General features: G+C 35.2%; 3 protein-coding genes across 4 annotated transcripts; all 3 read left to right on the top strand.

Moving 5' to 3' along the window:
* The first annotated feature begins 2,538 nt into the window (after window positions 1–2,538).
* Window positions 2,539–8,556, top strand: LOC145587392 (centromere/kinetochore protein zw10 homolog). Its single transcript, XM_081644129.1, has 14 exons — window positions 2,539–3,212; window positions 3,351–3,488; window positions 3,763–3,936; window positions 4,569–4,730; window positions 4,835–5,068; window positions 5,142–5,279; window positions 5,666–5,758; window positions 6,560–6,655; window positions 6,879–7,007; window positions 7,115–7,192; window positions 7,281–7,439; window positions 7,548–7,698; window positions 8,009–8,091; window positions 8,178–8,556. Exons 1-14 carry the CDS (start codon window positions 2,652–2,654, stop codon window positions 8,259–8,261), a joined length of 2,280 nt encoding a protein of 759 aa, XP_081500255.1. The 5' UTR covers window positions 2,539–2,651; the 3' UTR covers window positions 8,262–8,556.
* Window positions 8,557–10,209: 1,653 nt separating this feature from the next.
* LOC145587391 (protein disulfide isomerase-like 2-3) lies at window positions 10,210–14,916 on the top strand. Its single transcript, XM_081644128.1, has 9 exons — window positions 10,210–10,424; window positions 10,779–10,937; window positions 11,293–11,406; window positions 12,258–12,415; window positions 12,822–12,921; window positions 13,642–13,818; window positions 13,919–14,064; window positions 14,322–14,468; window positions 14,576–14,916. Exons 1-9 carry the CDS (start codon window positions 10,308–10,310, stop codon window positions 14,730–14,732), a joined length of 1,275 nt encoding a protein of 424 aa, XP_081500254.1. The 5' UTR covers window positions 10,210–10,307; the 3' UTR covers window positions 14,733–14,916.
* A 1,424-nt stretch (window positions 14,917–16,340) lies between these two features.
* LOC145587390 (ribosome biogenesis protein BRX1 homolog 1-like) lies at window positions 16,341–20,777 on the top strand. 2 transcript variants are annotated; one of them, XM_081644125.1, is made up of 8 exons: window positions 16,341–16,714; window positions 16,829–16,970; window positions 18,249–18,327; window positions 18,413–18,537; window positions 19,195–19,296; window positions 19,879–19,947; window positions 20,030–20,128; window positions 20,297–20,777. In XM_081644125.1, the coding sequence occupies exons 1-8, from the start codon at window positions 16,476–16,478 to the stop codon at window positions 20,426–20,428; spliced, it is 987 nt and encodes a 328-aa protein (XP_081500251.1). In that variant the 5' UTR covers window positions 16,341–16,475; the 3' UTR covers window positions 20,429–20,777. The 2 variants fall into 2 exon arrangements, with proteins under 2 accessions (XP_081500251.1, XP_081500252.1); XM_081644126.1 differs by lacking the exon at window positions 19,195–19,296.
* Window positions 20,778–20,890: the final 113 nt, after the last annotated feature.

The following is a 20,890-nucleotide window of genomic DNA, read 5'->3' as shown; positions in this document are numbered from 1 at the left end:
TTGTTATTGCATTGCTGCGAACCGAACCATCAAAATTGTCCACAATATACTAATTGCCAATTTGAGGGCTTCAGGGTGCATATTATGCTTTAGGGTGTTGTAATAATCGAGTGCGCCATGTGTGTTTAAATTTAAGTATAAGCGGCATCAAATAATATTTATGATAATATATTACTGGAAATTAAAGGACAAACTCATCTTGTTAAGGCAGGGTTTCCATGGTGGTGATATTGCCAGAATAACGTTGGCACTACGATGGTACTATTCATAATAGACAATGGTAAAATGGTAAATTGATAAGTGGTACTATCGCCTACATCAGCACTCCCATGGTAAAAATTTTCATAACAAAAAAAGACCTCTCATCTTCATATAAGACATTTACAATGTCGTTTTGGCATTGGGCAACAATTGGCATCAAGAAGCAGCTCATGTTGAGAGTGGGCCGCTAAGAAGTCACCAGTGGGCCCCAAGCAGAGGTGGTTTTGTGCGGTGATGGCTAGCTAGATTAGACAAGAGACAAGTCAACATAAAAAGAAAAAGGCTAAGGGCCTGTTCTTTTCAGCTTAATTTCAATTCAGTTCACTTCATTTCAGTTCAATTTAGCTCAGCTCCAATCAGTTCAGTTCAATTCAGCTCCTAATTTCCTTCTCTCATAAACAATTCATTTCATCTCTATTCAGTTCAGCTCCAATCAGTTAAATTAAGTTTAGCTCAGTTCTGTAAATCAGATGGGGCCCTAAGTAAGGATATATACGTCATTTAACCTCATAAATACGTGAATTCTCAAGTAAAAGCGAATGACAAATAGTGCGCCAGTTGACCAGATTGGTAAATAAAAAACACCCTTAGCGACAATTTGGTAAAAAAAACTTACTTTGGCGACAATTAGGTAAAAACAATAAACTCAAGCAACGTTTAGACCAAAATTTTTATTTTTTTTGACAAACTCTTTAAAAACCCTACTTTATTTCGTTTTTGTATTTTTTTTTTAATTTAATTTTCCCATAAAATTTTGCTAAATTCATATACCAAATTTAATTCCACCCTTTTTTTTAAAAAAAAAAAAAAAATTGTTTATAAGGGGTAGGAAAATTAAGTAAAAAATAATATTTAAACATTTTTTTCTTCAAATTGTAATTTCCTTAAGAAAGTTTGGAAAATTAGGTAAAAAAAAATATATATATATATATATATATATATATATTTTGTGCATCGATTTGGAAATTAATTCCGGAGATACCGTCCACGTAGGATCGGTGTTGGATGTAATTTTTTTTTTGATTTGGTTCAGCCTAAAACCGCTAATGGCAATAGCGGTTATAGCTTTAAAATCGCTGTTGTTATTAGCAGTTTCAGAAAAGAGACCACCTTTTTCAATTAACAGGTCTCTTTTCTTCCTTGCCTTTGTAGAAAAAAAGTAAGGAGGCAAAGAAACCTGTCAACAAAAAAGGAGGTCTTTTTCTGAAACCATGCCTTAGCCAAAAGCAGGAAAGAGAGCGCCCACATTATTGCTGTTAAGTTCAAAGAGACCAGATTTCATTAATAACTGGTCTCTTTGCTTTCTTTAAAAAAAAAAACCACTAATGTTGCTAGCGGTTTTAAGCCAAACCAAATACCAATCCTACATGGACGGTATTTTGGGAATTTGTTTTTAAATGGGTGCATAATGAGAATTTGTTTTTGTTTCAACATTATTGAGGGAAATCGCTCCAAAACAAACTAAATTAAATATTTGTGGGTAGATTGTCAGAAATTTATGTATTTTTTTGGGTTAAGGTCTTGTTTGGAAAAAGTAGCGGTAGCGGGTAGCTTTTAGCGATCGAGTAGCGGGTAGCTGTTAAGGTAGCGAGTAGCGGTCAAATAGTGGTGGGTAGAGGTTAGCTGTCCAGGTAATGGTTGATAGCATGAGTGTTTGGAAAAAGTAGCGGTTGCAATACTAAAATATATCAAAATAGACATAATTATTGTTTTAAAAGTAGGGGTGGCAATTCGGGTCAGTGGGTCGGGTTCGGGTCAGATTTCGGGTCAATTTCGGGTTATGCTTAGAAACAACCAAAAATAGTGTAAAACTTGATATTATTACGAAATATGATATTTTGGTCAAATCGGGTCAAATTCGGGTTATTCGGGTTCGGATCGGGTCGGGTTCGGGTTTCTCTCAGTAACTTCGGGTCGGGTTCGTTCGGGTTATCGGGTCGGGTCAGGGATTGCCAGCCCTATTTAAAAGTATAAAAAATTGTCAAACGCTACCCGCTACTTCTAAACGCTACTCTTTTTAACGTTTGAGAAGAGCTATCTAAATGTTACCTTTATCGCTAAGTGCTACTAGAATCGCTACCTTACCAAACACTCTCAAATTTTTTCTGGTACTGTTTTGACTGGTCAAAACGCTAATCGCTACCTCAAACGCTACTACCAAATAGAGCCTAATTGTTGTTTGAAATTATTTATTTTACTAAAGGGCAGTCGGAGTTAATTTTTTTTTATTAAATTATCGCTTAGGCTCAAAAATATCGAACTGATTCGAGTTTGTCTGTTTTAAAAAACAAAGTAAGAAACCGAGCAACAAGAAATAAGAATTGATCAATCCTCCACCCATTTTCTCTCTTCTCACTCGTCATCGTCGTAAACCAGCAACTACGGCAGCCATGGACGCCGTATTCAAGTCCGTCGATGTGCGCGATCTTCTCTCCGCATCAGACCTCGACGACCCATCATCGCCGCTCTCTGCGCCGGACCTCCGCCTACTAATCCACCGCCTCGACGCCCATTCACACCACATCAAATCCAAAGTTCAATCCTACATTCTCTCTCATCATACCCACTTCGCCGACCTCCTTTCTCTCTCCTCCTCCACTTTCTCCGACTCCCTTTCTCTCTCCTCCAATCTCCACTCCCTTCTCTCTCTCCTCTCCCACAACGATGATCATCGTCAGATTCTGGCGATTTTGAAGGAGATTCAATCTGGGGTTTCTGAGTTGGAAGCCACGAAGAAGAAAGCGTCGATTGTGAGGGTGATTGTGAGATTGAGTGGGAATTTGGGGGATGTTAAGGAGTTGATGAGAAATGGGGATTTTGTTGAAGCGGCAAAAGGGGTTAGGGATTTGAAATTGGCGTTGAGGGTTGGTGATGTTGATGAGGAGAGAGAAAATGAGGAGGTTGTTGTTTATGGGTTGCTCAGGAAGCAATGGTTGCTCTGCTTTGAGGAGGTAAAATTTGTGTAATTGATTGTAATTTTTGTTGATTAGGGTTTTGATTTTTATTTTGTTTGATTTTGGTTTTTGGGGTTTTTATTAGGTGTTGTGATGATTGGTCTTTTTATGGATGAATTGCATTTGGGTTTGTAGATTCAAGATTTGCTTGTCAAGTTTATGAGCAATGTGGTGAGTTTTGACCCTCAATTGGGTGGAATTCGGGTTGTTTATCGCTCCAGCATCGGTGATGCTCATGGCGTCGAGCTTCGTACAGTTTTGGAAGCCATGGATGTAAGTTCTTGTCTTGTTGCAATGTAGTGAAATCTTAGTAAGCTTTGTAAATCCTCATTGTTGATTTGATTGAGTTTATGATGATATTCGCGATAAAATTCGTTATTTTATAGTATAATGCAGTACTTTGTTTATAAATGTACTGAATAAAACTCCTATTTATACGAAGATTTACTTAGTTGTCATGATAACTTCAATTACTTGTGTTAATTTTTGTGGCAAATTACTTGTGAAGGGAATTTCAACTAGTATATTATCTTGTTCTGTCTTCCAGGTGTTGGGAATACTTGATTATGGCCTTGCAAAGACCGCTGACTTGTTTATCAAGCATGCCATTGCTCCTGCAGTGAATTTTAAGTCCCCCATTTCATTTCTGGAGAAATCTTGTGGTAGCCTGGAAGAGACCAGTGATACAATCTTGAAAATAATCTCAAGTTCAGAGTCGAAGGTAATATCAGTGATATAGCTTTTACTATTGTGAGTTTGGTCTCTTTTGGCTCCTCAAATTGTATTTTTGTTGTGTGCCAACTGCCAAGCAGTCACGCTTAGATATGAGAAAACAGAAAGTGTGTTAATGAACTTGGTTATTGGTAATACTCCCTCTGTTCCATAAAATAGTGCCCATTTCTATTTGTTCCATAAAATAGTGCCCATTTCTATTTTTTCACGTGAATGAAGGGTAGTGGAGGGTGTTTGTAATACTGTTAAAAGTAGAGGTATTTTTTATGAAAAAAAGTAAGAGAGTAAATATGACATGTTATGAACCTTTGGATATAGGGTTATTTTATATGGAAGAAATAATAAAGTAAATAATGACACAAAATTTTGGGGAAATGATAGGGTTTATTTTACATAGGAAAGGTAAAAAAGTTGGTGTATTACACAAAATTATGTAAAATAAAATTAGAAAGATTGAAAACAGGCAAAACATATTGGTACACCAAAAATGGAACATAGGCACTATATTATGGGACAGAGGGACTAGTAAGTTGATAATTCACTAAACATTAATATGCATTCTACAGGGTAAAGATCGCCACATGCTATACACTGTTAGACTGACCCTTCTTCTTGGTGTAGACAGAAGACATGGATTGCAACGCTTTGTTTTCAAGAATGATGAAAGTTGTTAAATTCATCTACCACAATGTATGTCTTGAAAATGGACCTTGGATGCGCTGTTTCGGCAAATTGACGTGGCCGAGGATGTCCGAGCTTATCATTTCAAACTTCCTCTCGAAGGTTTGCTTACAAACACTTCACTTTTATTGGTCAGATTTATTTTTCTTTACACTTTGATCTGACTTCGGTTTGCTGTGCTGACTCTTTTGTATCTATTTCCCCAGGTTGTCCCTGATGATGCTTCAAAGTTGGCTGATTTTCAGAAAGTTATGAACTCTTCTTCTGAATTTGAGACTGTTTTGAAGGATATTATGTTCATTTCCGAGTCCGATAAGAATGATGAAAGACTCAGCAACTTTGCTGATAATGTGGAGGTGCACTTTGCTGTGAGGAAGAAGACGGAAATGTTGGCAAATGCTAGACAGTTGATTCTGAAATGTGACTTTACTGTTCCTGAAGTAAGTTTCATGAAAGCTGTCTTGTATCCTTGTGTTCACCGGCTGGATTAACATACTAACAATTAGCTATCAGGAGTTTGGCAGCAAAGGACATAAATTCAGAAATAACAGACACAGCGACTGCGCTGTCAATTTGCTTTTTTCGTCAGAGAGGTGTATAGTGTCTTATGCTTCTAGCCAGTTGATGAAGTTGGTGCATCAAACACTTAAAGTAAGATAATTATTTATGCAGACATCGCCTCACTCATTGCTCATTATTATGATTTTCATGGCACTAAGCTTTCTGTTTGGGTAACTTTTGAACTTATGATGGAATTATTCGTAGCTGTGGTTTGTATAATGTTAATGATATCACAACTATTTTGATTTTTCGTGTTCAATTGGACCACATGGATGATTCTGATTAGCTGATAAGCCCTTTGAATTATCAAAACTGCCACACTTAGAGTAACTTCACATGAAACATTTGTTCCTCCATTATCTCAGTTATACCAACTCTCCAGAATTTTGAATTTTTGTCATTTCACTATTTGTTTTGCATGTTTGTGATTTCATGTTAATAGATAGAATTGATGACTTGTTTATGAATCTCTGTAGGATGTTTGTTTGTCATCCCCAAGAGTGGCGTTGGAATTCTATCATGCGGCACGAGATGCTCTATTGCTTTATGAAGCTATTATTCCAATTAAGGTATTCATGTTGAGGAGTTTTTACATCAATATTTTGAATATGAATTCCTGCATTATTATTACATGCTTACTAGATACATAACTCATTGCCATTAGTATCTGCCTATCTGGCACCTTTTCAATGTTAGAGAGATGTCTATGGTATTCTGAATTTAAATTTGCATGGTTGTTAATAACTTGTTCAGAAAGTAAGAGTTGCTGGCTTTTGATATTTATTTATTTACATTTTTACTATGCCAAATGTTTAGTTATGCTATGCAAGATTTAGGTGCTTCTTTAATTAGTATTTACAATCAGGGTGATTTTGTACTCATAAAATGTTTTACTTACCCCACCAATTTATTTGGTTAGAAGACACTTTTTTCCAAAACAGAATCATATACACACATACAAATTCTAGATAATTATGCGTCATCTGAAATTCCGCCATCTAAGTTACGGTCACACTTTAATTTTGGTGTGAACATTAAGGAGTAACATTTGTTTAGAATAATTATTCATTGAGTCTAAAACTTTTTCCATTATATGCTGTTATTTTTTCCTTAAAACTGTTTTTCAGTAATTTTGATTTTATTTACCAATTTCTGGATTTCATTTCCAAGAAAAACCAGTAGGTTTTTGGGAGTGTAGGTGGTGATAGAGGCAGCATCCTTAAATATTAGTGTGGGTGTTATTTTGACAATAGTTCATTGCATTAGTACTAAACATTTCATTTTTTTCATAAAGTGATGTATAATAATACCTGGTATACAGACTGTCACATTCTAATTATCTTAACATAACTAGTTTCTCATTTTCGAAGTTAGAGCGACAGCGTGATAGCATCAACCAGGCGGCTGTTCTGATGCACAATGACTGTCTGTATGTCTCTCAAGAAATCCTGGGCCTGGCATTCGAGGTATGATGAATTGTTTGCTATTGTAAGTCCTGAATATGTGCTCCTGGCTACCTGCTTAAAATCTGTAATTTCTGATTGATAAATTTTTGTGTGACAAAACCTGTTGTCTAGATTTAGCATTCAGAATAACCGTTTATTTGACCACCAGTCAACCGCTATGAACTGAGAATTGGAATATCTAAAATTCTTTTTTAGCTTACACGTCTATCATTATTGTATTCAGTACCGGCCAGACTTTCCTAGCTTCATAAAAGAGCATGCCATATTTGTTGATATAGCTCCTAGATTGCAGCTGTTGGGAGAAGACATTCTTCAGCAGCACATTCAAGTTACTATATCCAACTTGAAGGAGGTATGGATTACTTTAATATTGATATGAGTTGTTTTGACATATTATGTATCTGCTTTCTATTGATGCTACCAATTTATGGTTTTTCTTTTCCACTATTATGAATTCAGGCTGTTGATGGCGCTGATGGATTTCAGAATACTCATCAAATGCCACAATACGAGTCTGTGAAGTTTAGTTTAGAGCGGGTGAACCATATAACTGTATCTTTTTGGTTTGGAAAACCCTTCTGCCTATATTGCTGTTGTTGTATGTCATATCAATTTTCTTTATCAGGTTATTTTTATCATTGAAAAAGTTCGAATTCTATGGGAGCCTGTCTTACTGCCTTCGACTTACAAAAGGTGTATGTGCATGGCTCTGGAATCAGTTTTTTTAAGAATCACGCAAGACATACTACTCTTAGATGATATAGCTGCTGAAGAGTCTCTTCAAGTGCGTAAAAACTTGATTATGTATATTATTCCCCCACCCCCCCCCCCCCCCCTCTGCCGGAAATGACTGCGTTCAAATGTATTGATTCCTTTATCCTTGTATCTTCAGCTTCAAAGATTGATTCAATTGTTGCTGGAGAGTCTGGCACCATTGCTTGAGACCCTGAGCACTATTCAAAATGATAAGAATTCAGATCAGAGCTTTTCACGTCCACTTGAAGCAGACATTCCATCTTTGGGAAAAATCAGAAAACTAGCAGGTATTATATCTCCCCCCCCCCCCCCCCCCCCCCCAACCTCCTTTTTCTCAATTGAAATCTTGTTAACCCCATTGCAGAGATGGGCAAAAAATCCAATCTTCTGGGTTTTTAGTCCAAGAATTTGCTCTATTGAATCAAATTGCTCCAGTTTATGTTGGGAATTTTGATAAAATGCCCATGGATTGGATTTTGCCTATCTCTGAGATGAATTATTATCCAACAATCCCCCCTGCCCCGAAACAACTTACATACTAAAAGGGTTAATTGAACTGTCTGGTCTGTTGTTTGATTGTTTTCTCTTTTATGGTAGAACTTCTTGACATGCCACTGAAGTCCATCACCGAAGCGTGGGAGTTTGGAGACTTGTATGGTTGTGGATTTATTTTAACAGAGGTATGCTAGTTCTTGTGAAATGGAAACTTAGAATTCGATATGTTTTTTGGAGGTTTATAGTTTTTACAAGATGCTAATTGTTGCAGGTTGTAGATTTTATCAAAGCCCTATTTACCGACTCGCCATTGCGAAAAGATTGCCTGGCTAGAATATACAGAATCAACTTTTAGAAAGGATATCGGTTATGTCATCTTGTACAAGCCACAGAGTTCCATTATTTCTTACAGTCTGCTCAATACCGGAACTACAGAGGATAGCAATCACAGCACTATAGTCTTCTCTTTTTCACCCCTTCATTTCCTTAATTGTTCACTTCCTTCCAATTTCTAGGGCTCGTTTTAATGTAAATTCCCTGTAAAATGTGCATTTTGAAGAAAATTTTGTCCGAGGATAAAATGTCTAAAGCTTGCAGAAAGCACTAGTGTAATGTTGTTGCCTTTTCAACAAGTAATTAAAATTTTTTTCCTTTTTTTTATTTTATTTTTTTTGACAAAATTAATTTTTTTTTCTTCCTAATGTTCCTTTTTTTTTAAAAAAAAAAAAAGAAACTAAGAAAATTTTTAAATACTGAAGCTAATAGATATTGTTATTACATAAATTACTCTGTATTATTATTATTGGATTTAATTCCATGTTTTTTGTTCACAATAATATTAACTATTACCGAGTATGAGCTATACTACTCGGTGATCATTATTTGTAGCTATATATAATCAAAGTTGTGCATTGGTGAATGTTAATGCCAAAATGTTACGGGGTGGCCTCAAAAAATCTCAACATAACAAATGAAGACATCGCTTGAGGAAAGCTAACCTAGCATTAGCATAATAGCATATGACTTGAGTTTTAACATTTCCTGAATAAAATGCACCACAATTTTTTTTTTTTGAAAGAAGTCCCAAATGACACTAAATTTCATTAATATAAGCCATACGGCATCTACAATTGACAATGAACGATAATGAAAACGAATTTAACAAAATCAAACAAGAATTAATCGGGGAAGGGCTAAGAATCCAAATACATAAATATAACAATTCGGCATATTCTCGATTCGTTGTCTCATACAACTTTTTGAGTGGATTCGTCGTCGCTTCACAATTTTGTAAGAAAGTTAATTCTTGTGCTGATTCCGTAACCCGAATCCGAGCCCTAATCAATAGTAGCCCCGCACAACCGGAGACCAAATTAAGCACAAATAAAACCTTGTCTTTCGAAGGAGTACGAAAAACCTTGTCTTTCGAATGAGATCGAAAAAACCTTGTCTTTCGAAGGAGATAAACCCTTTCTTTCGAGGGAGACATTATTGTAACCTAAAACAAAAGGCTTAAAAGAAAATAAAGATTGGGGCTTTCCACCGGTGAAATCCGATGGAAGCCCCTTGAAAATTGACAATGGAGACTAGGTTTAGGAGAGAGAAGAGAGAAAAGGAGGCTAGGGTTTATGTTTTCTTCTTTAAAACCACAATTATTATAACAAGAATATATATATTTTTGATTTTTTTTTATTTAATTATGTATAAGCTTGCCATGAAAGATATAGAAAAATATTTTAAGTTGGTTGATTATTGAGGAAAAAAAAATAGGGCCTTAGAGAGAGAATTAAATCAATTAATAGTGTATTAAGAAAAATATTTTATGGATTAAATACATAGTTTTAAGATATTCATTTTGTTAGCAAGAAGAAAATAATATGGAGCATTTTTTTTTTTGGGGTAAATAAAGAAGAAAATAAGAAAATAATATTTCGTATAAGTTTGTTGGTGATATTGTGATATATACAAAAAATATACATGCGTATTTTGAAATAATAGTTTTTTTCCTACAGTGTATTAATTTATTATACGAAATTGTATTTAGATAGATGTATTTTTTTATAAGTAAAATTGAATGTATTTAAAAATAGTTATAAAAAAAAACTGTGAGCCGGCATGAGACCTAATCTAGTTTTGCAATTTAAATTAGGTCCAATTTGCAAAAATTTACCAATGAAAAACTAGATTAACAAAACGACCAGTCACTGGTCCGACGTGTAAAACCGTGATTGGGTATCACACGTATCCGTGGGTCCTCCGAAGGGTTTTTCTTCTTCTTTCACTGCGTCGTGAAGCTTCTTCCTCAGATCATCTTCTTCCACTCTCTGAAACAAACACTCCCATCTCATTCTAAAGAGAGAAAAACTCTGAAAATTTTGAGTGAGAATCATAAAGAAATCAAATGCAGAAATCAGCAATCATCTTGTTAACATTATGTTTATTTTGCGCGCATACTAATGCATTGTACAGCGCTTCATCACCCGTTCTTCAGCTCACTCCCTCCAATTTCAAGTCTAAGGTTTGTTCTTTTTTCAAATTTTGGTTAAGATCTGATTTGGGAAATCATTAGATTTTTGATTTAATGTCGATTTTTCGAGTGATTTTATCATGGGTATTGAGTAATTAGTTCAAATGTTTCTTCTGCTTTCTGGGGTTTTGATGATTTAATAATTAGATTCAATTTACATTTTCTGGGTTAGTAATTGCTAGCTCAATGCATTTATCTAGGTTTTGATTGAAACTTTGATCTGATTGTTAGTGATATAGATTGTGTTTTGCTCTGAAATGGGTGTTGATTGGTGTGGATGTAATTGGTTTGCAATTCAATTAGTAGGAATAAGAAGAATTCTGATATAATTGGTATTTATGGCAGGTTTTGAATGCAAATGGGGTTGTTTTAGTGGAGTTTTATGCGCCATGGTGTGGCCACTGTAAAGCTTTAACTCCGATATGGGAAAAGGCGGCCGGTGTCTTGAAAGGCATGGCGACGGTAGCAGCACTTGATGCTGATGCCCACCAATCTCTGGCTCAGGTTGGCCTTTTGATACTAATCTCAGATTTTATTGCCATATAGTGTCAAGGAGTTCGACGAAATGCTAATTAAACTTTGATGTTCCTTACTATTATAAAATAATGTGATCATTAGGAAGCCATCTTATCTGTGGGTTTAATTGGTGCCTGAATGATCAAGGTTGGTTTGCTGTGTGCTAATCATTTAGAGGTGAAGAAGGAATGTGAAAAATAGGAAAGGCCGAAATTTTGAAATTTTTTGTGTATTTGCAAGAAAAGTTGCTGATGGTTTCAGTTCTTTTATCCACTCAGAATTGTCCATCTTTATTCTGGATGATTATTTAAACTTCTAATGTAATGATTTTTGAATTGTGAAGGAATATGGCATCAAAGGATTCCCAACGATAAAGGTATTTGTACCTGGAAAGGGTCCTGTTGATTACATGGGAGCAAGGGATGTCAAACCTATTGCAGAATTTGCTCTCCAACAGGTTAGTGATCTTTGTTAGTAGTTCATTCTCTTTTGTCTGCTATGTACACTCAGTTCTACTACTCAGGGTTTATGTATTTTGTGCTAATGGAGGAAAGAGGAGCCCTCAAACTCAAAAGGATTTGTAATTTTACCTTTTGAATTCTTATACTTTTTTGTTTCCTTTGTACTTAATGTCGTGAGAGATTTGTCACCTAATCAATTAATCATCTATTTGTTCATATATCAAAGTGAATATTTCTGTTAACACAATTCAGGAAAATGTCATTTCTTAGCATGAGGTAATGGCAATGTAGGATGACTATTAATTTACCATTCACTGTGCTCTAATGTATGATCAATCTTACCAAATGGTTGCCACCAATAATAATCTGATATTGCAAACATGGAATACAACATCCACAATCAACATGTTATAAATTAGTGGTTTGTGTGTTGAGTGTTGATGTAGGCTCATTATTTATATTTCTGCCTTAGGTGGTTTGTCTGTTGAAGGTCTCTACACTATCTATTTTTTTCATGGTATGTATGTACTTGAGAATTAAAAAGATTGTACTATTAAAGTGGCATCCAACTTGGTGGTTTAGCTAAAACTACATGTCCTAGGTTGTTTGACATAAGAGGTTTTCATACCAATTTATTAGGGATCTTGCCTTCATCCAGTACAGTGTCGATGTTAATACTTAGTGTCTTGGTTAGCAAGCTGTTCTCATGAAGCAGTCTGAAACTATTTGCAAAGTGTGCTTTGATGTTTCTTTTTCTTTGATTGGCTTTGGCAGTTTGGCCAACATAGTCTGGCTTATTTTTTGGAAAGAGAATACACAAATGCTGAGATGTGCGAGTTGTGTGCAGGTAAAGGCACTTTTGAAGGATCGTTTGAATGGAAAAGCAGGAGGATCAAGTGAGAAGAAGTCTGAGCCTAGTGCATCAGTTGAGCTGAACTCACGTAACTTTGATGAATTAGTGCTAAAAAGCAAAGATCTTTGGGTTGTAGAGTTCTTTGCACCTTGGTACGTTTTTGTACGGCTTTTTTGTTTGAATTGTCAATTTGTATTCTGATGCTCAAGATGTTTATACTATAATGCATCAATTGTCACGGGGGAAAAATCATCATAGTGATCTGCTTCTACCTATTATATTATCTTGTCTTAATAAATACTGTGCTTGAAAATGTTTTTCAGGGAGGTGCATTGGATTATGTAAAAGTTTGTAGAACAGAATCACTATTCTTGTCAACCATGTCTCTTATTATTGGCTGTAGGACATGATAGCTGCACTTAAAGATGAAATTCTCAAAATATAATGTTGTTATTTCTGATTAAAATCATTGCTATTGCTAATATACTCCTCAATTGGCTTGACGTTCTTTTTTTTCTTTTCCGGATTGTGTTTTGACCAATGCTTTTTTATATTCAGGTGTGGTCACTGCAAAAAACTAGCCCCAGAATGGAAGAAAGCAGCAAGTAACTTGAAGGGTAAAGTTAAGCTTGGTCATGTCAACTGTGATGAAGATAAGGTAAATTTACCTTGCAAATACTGGTTTGTACCATGTTTATGTGTCTTGTTAGTCTCTGTAAAAACGTTTTTATTGTAGGATATAACATAAGGCTTATGTAGGTTGATGTGTTGGTCTTTTGTTCCTGTAGAAAATTAAACCCACCCCACCCTAAAAAAAAGAGTTTTTTTTTTTTTTTTTTTTTTTTTTTTTTTTTTTTTTTTTTCTATTCATAATTTTTTATTTTAAGCCCACTAGTGTTTTATGAACTGTATTGTTTTCCTGTGCTATAGATTTTTACTCCAACATATAACCACTCCTTAAAAACTTTCTTGAATTTTATTCTTGGTTCTCTTTAGAAGTCCCTTAATTTTTCTTGAATGCTCTTTCGTTTTCTGTTCACCTTCTTCAAACTCTTTCAATGATTATTTTGTTATGTCCTTTCTTTACATCGTATGATTCCTCATGATGATTCATGTTAGCCGACCCCAAATCATTTTGGGACTAAGGATTTGTTGTTGTAGTTGTACAAATTTATCTCATGGAAAATCAAACATTAAAATTTTTTTTTTTAAAAAAAATGGTAACTCCCTTTTCCTGTATAAAAACAAAATGTTTTAGTTATTAAACCTAACTCGGTGTCCCTTGCTGGATAGAAAGGGTGCTGCTGAACTTTTTGTTTCTTTGTTGAACGTATATAACACAGCAGGTGGCTTAATTCTAATTTTGTTGGTTTTTCAGTCTTTGATGAGCAGGTTCAAAGTGCAAGGATTCCCAACCATCTTAGTGTTTGGTGCTGACAAAGACAGCCCATTCCCGTATGAAGGTGCACGAACTGCTTCTGGAATTGAGTCATTTGCTCTTGAACAGTTGGAAACAAACACAGCTCCTCCTGAGGTTATTGAGCTGACTAGCCCGGTATGTTTATTACTACCTAGTTGCTTGTGGACCTTTCCAGATTTCATGAAAGTATACCGTAGTACTATACTAATAATACTGACTTGTTCTTTTTGAGTAGGATGTCATGGAAGAGAAGTGTGGTTCTGCTGCCATATGCTTTGTTTCTTTCCTACCAGACATCTTGGACTCCAAGGCTGAGGGAAGGAACAAGTACTTAGAGATGCTGCTAGCAGTAGCAGAGAAATTCAAAAGAAGTCCTTACAGGTAATATATCATTTTGCTTATTTTGTATAGATTCAGGATCTTTAGAAAGCTCCTTCTCAAAGCATTCTGTTATTTGGGGAAATCTAGGACACAAATTCCCTTACCTCTTTCTAAACCGCGGTACCCTGTGCGACTTAAGTTTGGTATTATATACTCTGTTGTACCCCCATGGATGAGTGAGTGAGGATATCTGGTGAATTCCTGATAGGATCCTACTACCATGCTGAGCCCAAATTGATAAAATTATTGTCTTGCAGCTTTGTCTGGGCGGCTGCAGGTAAACAGCCAGATCTCGAGAAAAATGTCGGTGTTGGTGGGTATGGCTATCCCGCTATGGTGGCTCTTAACGCCAAGAAAGGGGCCTATGCTCCACTTAAGGCTGCATTTGAGCTTGATCATATAGTGTAAGCCTATCTATACTCTGTACTTATAAAATATGTTACTTTTCACCAAGCTATTCTATCCTGTCTTTGGTAAATCTATTTATAAAATCATGAATATGGTGATGCAGGGAATTTGTAAAGGAAGCAGGGCGTGGTGGAAAGGGTAATCTCCCAATGAGTAGCACTCCTAAGATTGAGAATGTTGAACCTTGGGATGGTAAAGATGGTGAAGTGATTGAAGAGGATGAGTTTTCTCTTGACGAACTCATGAAAGATGACCTGTGAACTGTTTAAATTTATAGAATAGGATACTCACTTTGGCTTAAGAGATTTTTTTTTTTTTTTTTCATTTCTCCTCTAAAATTAGCATTTTGGCCAACCACATTTACGTTGTATTTTATGGAGAACCCCATGTACTGTCAAAGGGATGTCTAATAACTTCCTGAGTTTTATTTAATGCTCCATTTGATGGTGTTTTGGCGAGTGGAAATGAATTGATCTACAGTTTATATCAACCAGCTTTATTTACATGCAGCTGAAACTATAAAATTTCTAATTATAGCCTCTAGGTGACTACAGATAATGGAAATGGATCAATCTAACTTGGTTGGAAGATCTCTTTGTTGAATTGAAATATTGATGAATATCATGATTCTTAAACTTGGACACTCCTTTAGGTGTTAAGAGGATATGTTCTACGGCTTTGAGGCGAAGGATCCTTGGGTGATTGTACAAACTATGTAATTGAACTATATATCCGTACCTGTAAGATGATGTAAATCAGCTAAACAATCAATCTCCTCTGTTTATACCCACGGCTGTCTCTAGTTCTGTGAGAATTGAGACTATTGGGAGGGCAGCTTGGGAAGCTCCAGATCTGTCACTGCGAGATCATTCTGTGGTCCTTTTCGAAGATGTTACTCCCAATCACAAACAATAAGAAGACCTTGCTGCAACAAAGAATTGCAGGGAAGAAAAGGCATGGGAGCTTTAAATAGGGCCTATGATATGCATGTAGAGATACACTTGTTATCTTAGGGCCTATTATGATTTACTGAACTGAACTGATTATTTTATGAAAGAAGGAAATTAGGAATTGAACTGAACTGATTGGAGCTGAATTGAAATGAAAATAAGCTGAAGAGAACAGGCCTTTAGAGCCTTGATAAGCTCAAATCTCAAAAGGAATATAGCAATATCAAATATTCATGCAAGAAAAGGGAGCAAAGGAATTGTGCTTGGCCATAATCGACAACCAAGTTTGAGTTTAGATTGACTAAGGGATGTTCCCTTGTGATATTTGACATTTTTGATAGGTCTTACTAACAAACAAGTAAATATTGACCATTTCCTAAGGAAAAAAGAAATAGTGAAGAATAATGGTTACAAAATGTTAACAAGAAATTCAAAATAACAAATGAATTGAAAAATATAAATTAAGTTATTAGGCTGAACAATTATAGTATGACATGATAGAAATTATCTCCATTACCAGTTCACGATATTACAATTGGAAATGGAGGATTTCATATGCTTAAGTAGTTATGTCCAATTCATTCAGCTCATGTCCTTCAAAATCTTTCTAATATATAAACCCTTTATTCAATTACACATCTATTATTAGTAAGAACTACCCTATGAATATATGATAATCATAAATAGTAAGAGTTACTTGAGTCAGGGGTTACTCGAGTTACTCTTGACCGAGTAACCCCTAATCAAGTTAGAGCCTTTTCTCTCTTCTTTACTGTTGCATTTTTTTAGAAAAAAAAAAAAAAAAATTTAATATTTTATAGTAGCTAATTTCCATCATAAAAAAAAAAAAAGTTTACAAGCTGAAAGGCCCAGTAGCCCTTAGTTTCTTACAATAGCCCATTACAACCCAATTCCATATCTGATATTTCTTTCATCTTACTTCGTAAAACCCTCGTCACCAAATTCTGCAACAAAATTAGGGTTTTAGCAAAACCCTAACTATACCTCAAAAACTCCATTAAAGGAGAGAGAAAAAGCTCTAAGAAATTGCTGATGGGTAAGAAGAGAAAGCATTCCGAAACCCAAGCTGCTGCCGCAGCAGCAGCCGCAGAGGCAGAAGCGAAGAAGAACGCCGTCGCACCAGAGAGGCCGAAGAGGACTTTGTTAGGGTGGAAGACCAAACCTCTGGAGGAAGATGGTGAGGAGAGAGAAAATAGTGACGCTGTTCATGCTCCTATTTTCCGTAACAAAGAGAAGGTTCTTATTACTTGTTCTCGTCGGATTAATTTCAGGTATTTGATTGAAATTTTGTGAAAGGAATTTAGGTTTTTCTGTTTTGTTGTTGAAATTTGTTTGATTTTTGGGGGATATTGTTGGTTAAGGTTGTTTGATTGTTGAATTATTAGGTATCGACATTTGATGTTGAATGTGGCGTCGCTTTTGCCGCATTCGAAGAGGGATAGTAAGGTCGAATCGAAGGAGAGTAAAGGTGCCACTTTGAATGAGCTTGTTGAGCTCAAGAACTGCTCTTCCTGCATGTTTTTTGAGGTATTATTAGCTGTCAGTGTTTGAGTGTACATTAGTATGCTGTGTATATTACTAAATTGAAATAGGTAATGTAAAATCATTTGATTGAAATTCGTGCGAAACTGAAGCCATCAATGATTATGCATAAGAACATGTGATGGAAATTATAGAAATACAAAACCATCAATAATAGGTGTGTGATAATCTTAAATACTATACGGCTTTGATTCTAGAACTTTTAGCTGTCCATGACTTTCAGAATTGATATCAGCATATCAGGACAGAATAAATTCATAAACTCTATAGGATGGAAGGTATAATTTTTGTGGTGCATTATCATATTGAAAGAGCTTCATTATTGCTTAGGCTTTTTGTTGGATGTAGGAGTATGTGTTTGAAGCATAATTTGATTTCAATACTGTTATTATATAGCCAACAATAATCCCAAGATTCACGATGTGGCCTATCTTCAATTGTTGCGCTTAATATGAAACTTTGGGATTTTTCTTATATGTCCTTTTATTAGTCTAAAGTCTTGTTCATTAGGGATTAAGAGACCATACTGTCACCCCCTCTGTCTCTATTTGTTGCCCCATTTGTTTGTTCACAATCTTCGAGACACGACTTAAAACATGAATATCTCCTATTTTGTAGTTGTAAAAATTATAAAGATATGATTTTTAAAGCAAACATTATAATGAATCTAACCAAGATTTCACATGACTATATTATTTCTTATAAGTTGGTGAGAATTTGTGGAGTAAGATTTTAAAGTCTGACCCCAAGGAATACAATGGGCAAACAAATAGGGATGGAGGGAGTATTATAAAAGCTGCAAACTTCTAATGTTCGATCACTCAAGTAACTATGGTAACTTGAAATGTAACAAAAATATAAAAAATATTCTTTAAGTATATGGACTTCTATCTTCTTAGTTCATTTGTATGTATCATATTTTGAAATAATCTGTTTCTTTTTTGACTTTTAATTAAAATTCCATCAGGGATTCAGAAAATGTCTCATTATGCTTCTTATTTCTCTTTTCAGCTGTAATTATTCATTTAAAATGAGAATTTTGTAATAACATGCACATTTTGAGATTAAAAGTTATTTACCATTTGTCGTAGAAATGTTGATTTGATGCTAATCTGGGCCATCTGGCCATGCTACATTGCTACCATGAAATTTAAGTTAATTTTCTACAGAAAGTTATTCAATTTTTTATTTATTTATTTTTTTTTTAAGTTAATATTTTTCTGGTTCCTTTACTGATTGGTGGTTCTCTGTTATATCTGCCAGTGTAGGAAACATAAAGATCTTTACTTGTGGATGGCCAAGAGTCCAGATGGTCCATCAGTTAAATTTTTGGTTAATGCAGGTGACTTTTATTGAAAAGTTAGTGGAGAATATGTGTGCTTATGGTTGGAATTATCCTAATGAATTAATTTCATTTTCCTGTTCAGTGCATACAATGGAAGAATTAAAGCTCACTGGGAACCATTTGAAAGGTTCACGTCCTTTATTGACATTCTCGGCTAATTTTGACAAGGAACCGCACTGGATGCTTTTGAAGGAGTTGATGTTGCAGGTAACTTAATTTGTTCATCCATATATGTGGTTCTAGTAAATGTGTCTGCCTGTTTGATAAAGTTGATAAAAAAAGGTGATACTTTAGTGTTGAATTTATGAATCTTTAGTTGAACTATTGGTTTCATATTGTCTACATACTTCGATAATTTATGTCCTTGCTTTCATGAGGACAACCTTATATCAGATATTCTTTCCAGTATCACTTTGATTTTACTTCTCATTTTTATTTAATAAAATGTCTTGTAGAGTCGCTATACTATTTGTAAATGTGATTATATGGCCTTTTATAGCCTGCTCAAAGGTGGTTATATGACCTTTGTTAGCATGCTGACAGGCAAGGCAGAAAACTGTTCTTTTTTTGAAAAAATCATTTGTGTACCTTCTTTGACTGGTAGTCTAGGCATGTTTGTAATAATGTATGTGTATGTGTTATTTAGTATTTCTCTTTGTAGCTAGAGGGATGTTACATGTGGTTCAATTACTCTCTTGCAATCTTTTGGCCCACTAATCGAATAATCAATAAGTGTAAATTACTGCTGGTTTGTTGTGCAATTGTTGTTTAATGATGATGTGCATGCTTACATTTGTATACCCTTGGCCCTTGGGTGCTTTATCACTATATTGCATTCGTTAATAATTTCTTCCTTCATTTCAGATATTCCAGATTCCAAAGGATCACAGGAAATCAAAGCCTTTTCATGATCATGTCTTTGCCTTTTCAATTGTTGATGATCATATCTGGTTTAGAAACTACCAGGTTTGTATAACAAAATCATCTGCGAATGACTATCATACATCTTGGTTATGCTTTATTATGGATCATCATTAACACAAATGATTCCTTCGTCACTTGGTCCAGTAATTGTGTCGGTTATTGTGAATTTGTCGCTGTTGCATTTGTACAACTTGGTAAAACGATAGGACTCATTTTGTTACTTCTGGTGCATCAATGATCCGGGCACTGTTCTCTCTGTCCTTGCTGTATAGTAGAGCATAATTAGCGAATCTTTGCTATAAACTCATAATCTCATATATCCAAAAGCATATGGATGAATTTTCTTTTGGATTTATGTTATGCTACAACCAACTTCTTGCATTGAAATTGAAGGGTGAATATATATTTTGTATGACTGTAGACTAATTTAGATTAATGAACAAATTGACTATACTTCCTGCGGACGGATATTCTTAACATCTGATTTCTACCTTGATTATCACTTGAATAACTTCGGTGTGCTTTCAATGTCATTTTGTGCTCTGTTTCACTGTAGATTTTGCTCTTGGATTGATGGTTTAACTTTGTTTTTTCTTTTGTCAAAATTCTCCTCTTTCTCAACAGATTACTGTTCCGCATAATGAACCAACAAAAATGGACAGAGGTGGCTTGGACAAGATGACCCTTACAGAGGTTCAAATTCTGAACTACATTGTTAATTAGATACTCTCTTTTCATGACTATCTGATTAATTTGTGGCTTGGTCAATTGGTAGGTTGGCCCAAGGTTCTGTTTAAATCCCATCAAAATATTTGGTGGGAGCTTTGGCGGTCCAACTTTGTATGAGAATCCCTTCTATATTTCACCAAATCAGGTAGATGATTTATTGCCACTATTTTCTTTTGACCTTGATATCTTTTATTTATTCTTGTAAACCATACTTGCATTTCATTACAAAATCAAGCAAATAAATAGACTCTTGGATGCCTCCCATTTACACATGTTTTTCCTGAGATTTGATGACGTTTTTTTGTGCTTGTAGATACGGTCTCTGCAGAAGAAAAAGAAGGCTGGCAAATATGTTAAGAAGGTTAAAGCAAAGACTAGGAGGAAAATGCATGAGTTGTCAAACCCAATGGAGCGTGATGAGCTGGCAGATATGTGGAAAGAGTGACAATCTGCTGCAGATCAGTTTTGATGGGGTCTTAGATAAGCAAAAATCATCTTAAATACAGGCAAATGGCAATTCTTCCCTTGTCATCGTTTTACTGGAACATTGGAGCATGTTGACATAGTTGGTAGCTCATAACCGTATTGTGTTGTACTGCCTTTAGATGGATGAGTGGGGAGAGTTTTTTCAGATACATCAGTGAGGAAAGAATGTAGAGGCGTGCTGTTGAGTTAGCTTCTGCAATCTGTGTACCGAAATCACTACAGTTTTGTAACAATATTTCAACTTTTGTGTAGCAACTCTAGCAAGTGATATTATATTCTCGTTTGATATATGTTCGGAGTTTTTCTATTCCTATCTGTGCCAAAACTGCCAATATCATGACAAATCCTGTTATCTGCCCTATTTGGGCCTCCCTCTTTTTGAGTAGTAAATGAAGGCAAAATTTTGATGTTCTGTTAGTTA

Source organism: Chenopodium album, chromosome 17, assembly GCF_948465745.1.
Source record: "Chenopodium album chromosome 17, dcCheAlbu1.1, whole genome shotgun sequence".
Classification (NCBI taxonomy): domain Eukaryota; kingdom Viridiplantae; phylum Streptophyta; class Magnoliopsida; order Caryophyllales; family Amaranthaceae; genus Chenopodium; species Chenopodium album.
This window is presented reverse-complemented; position numbering and strand designations above follow the sequence as displayed.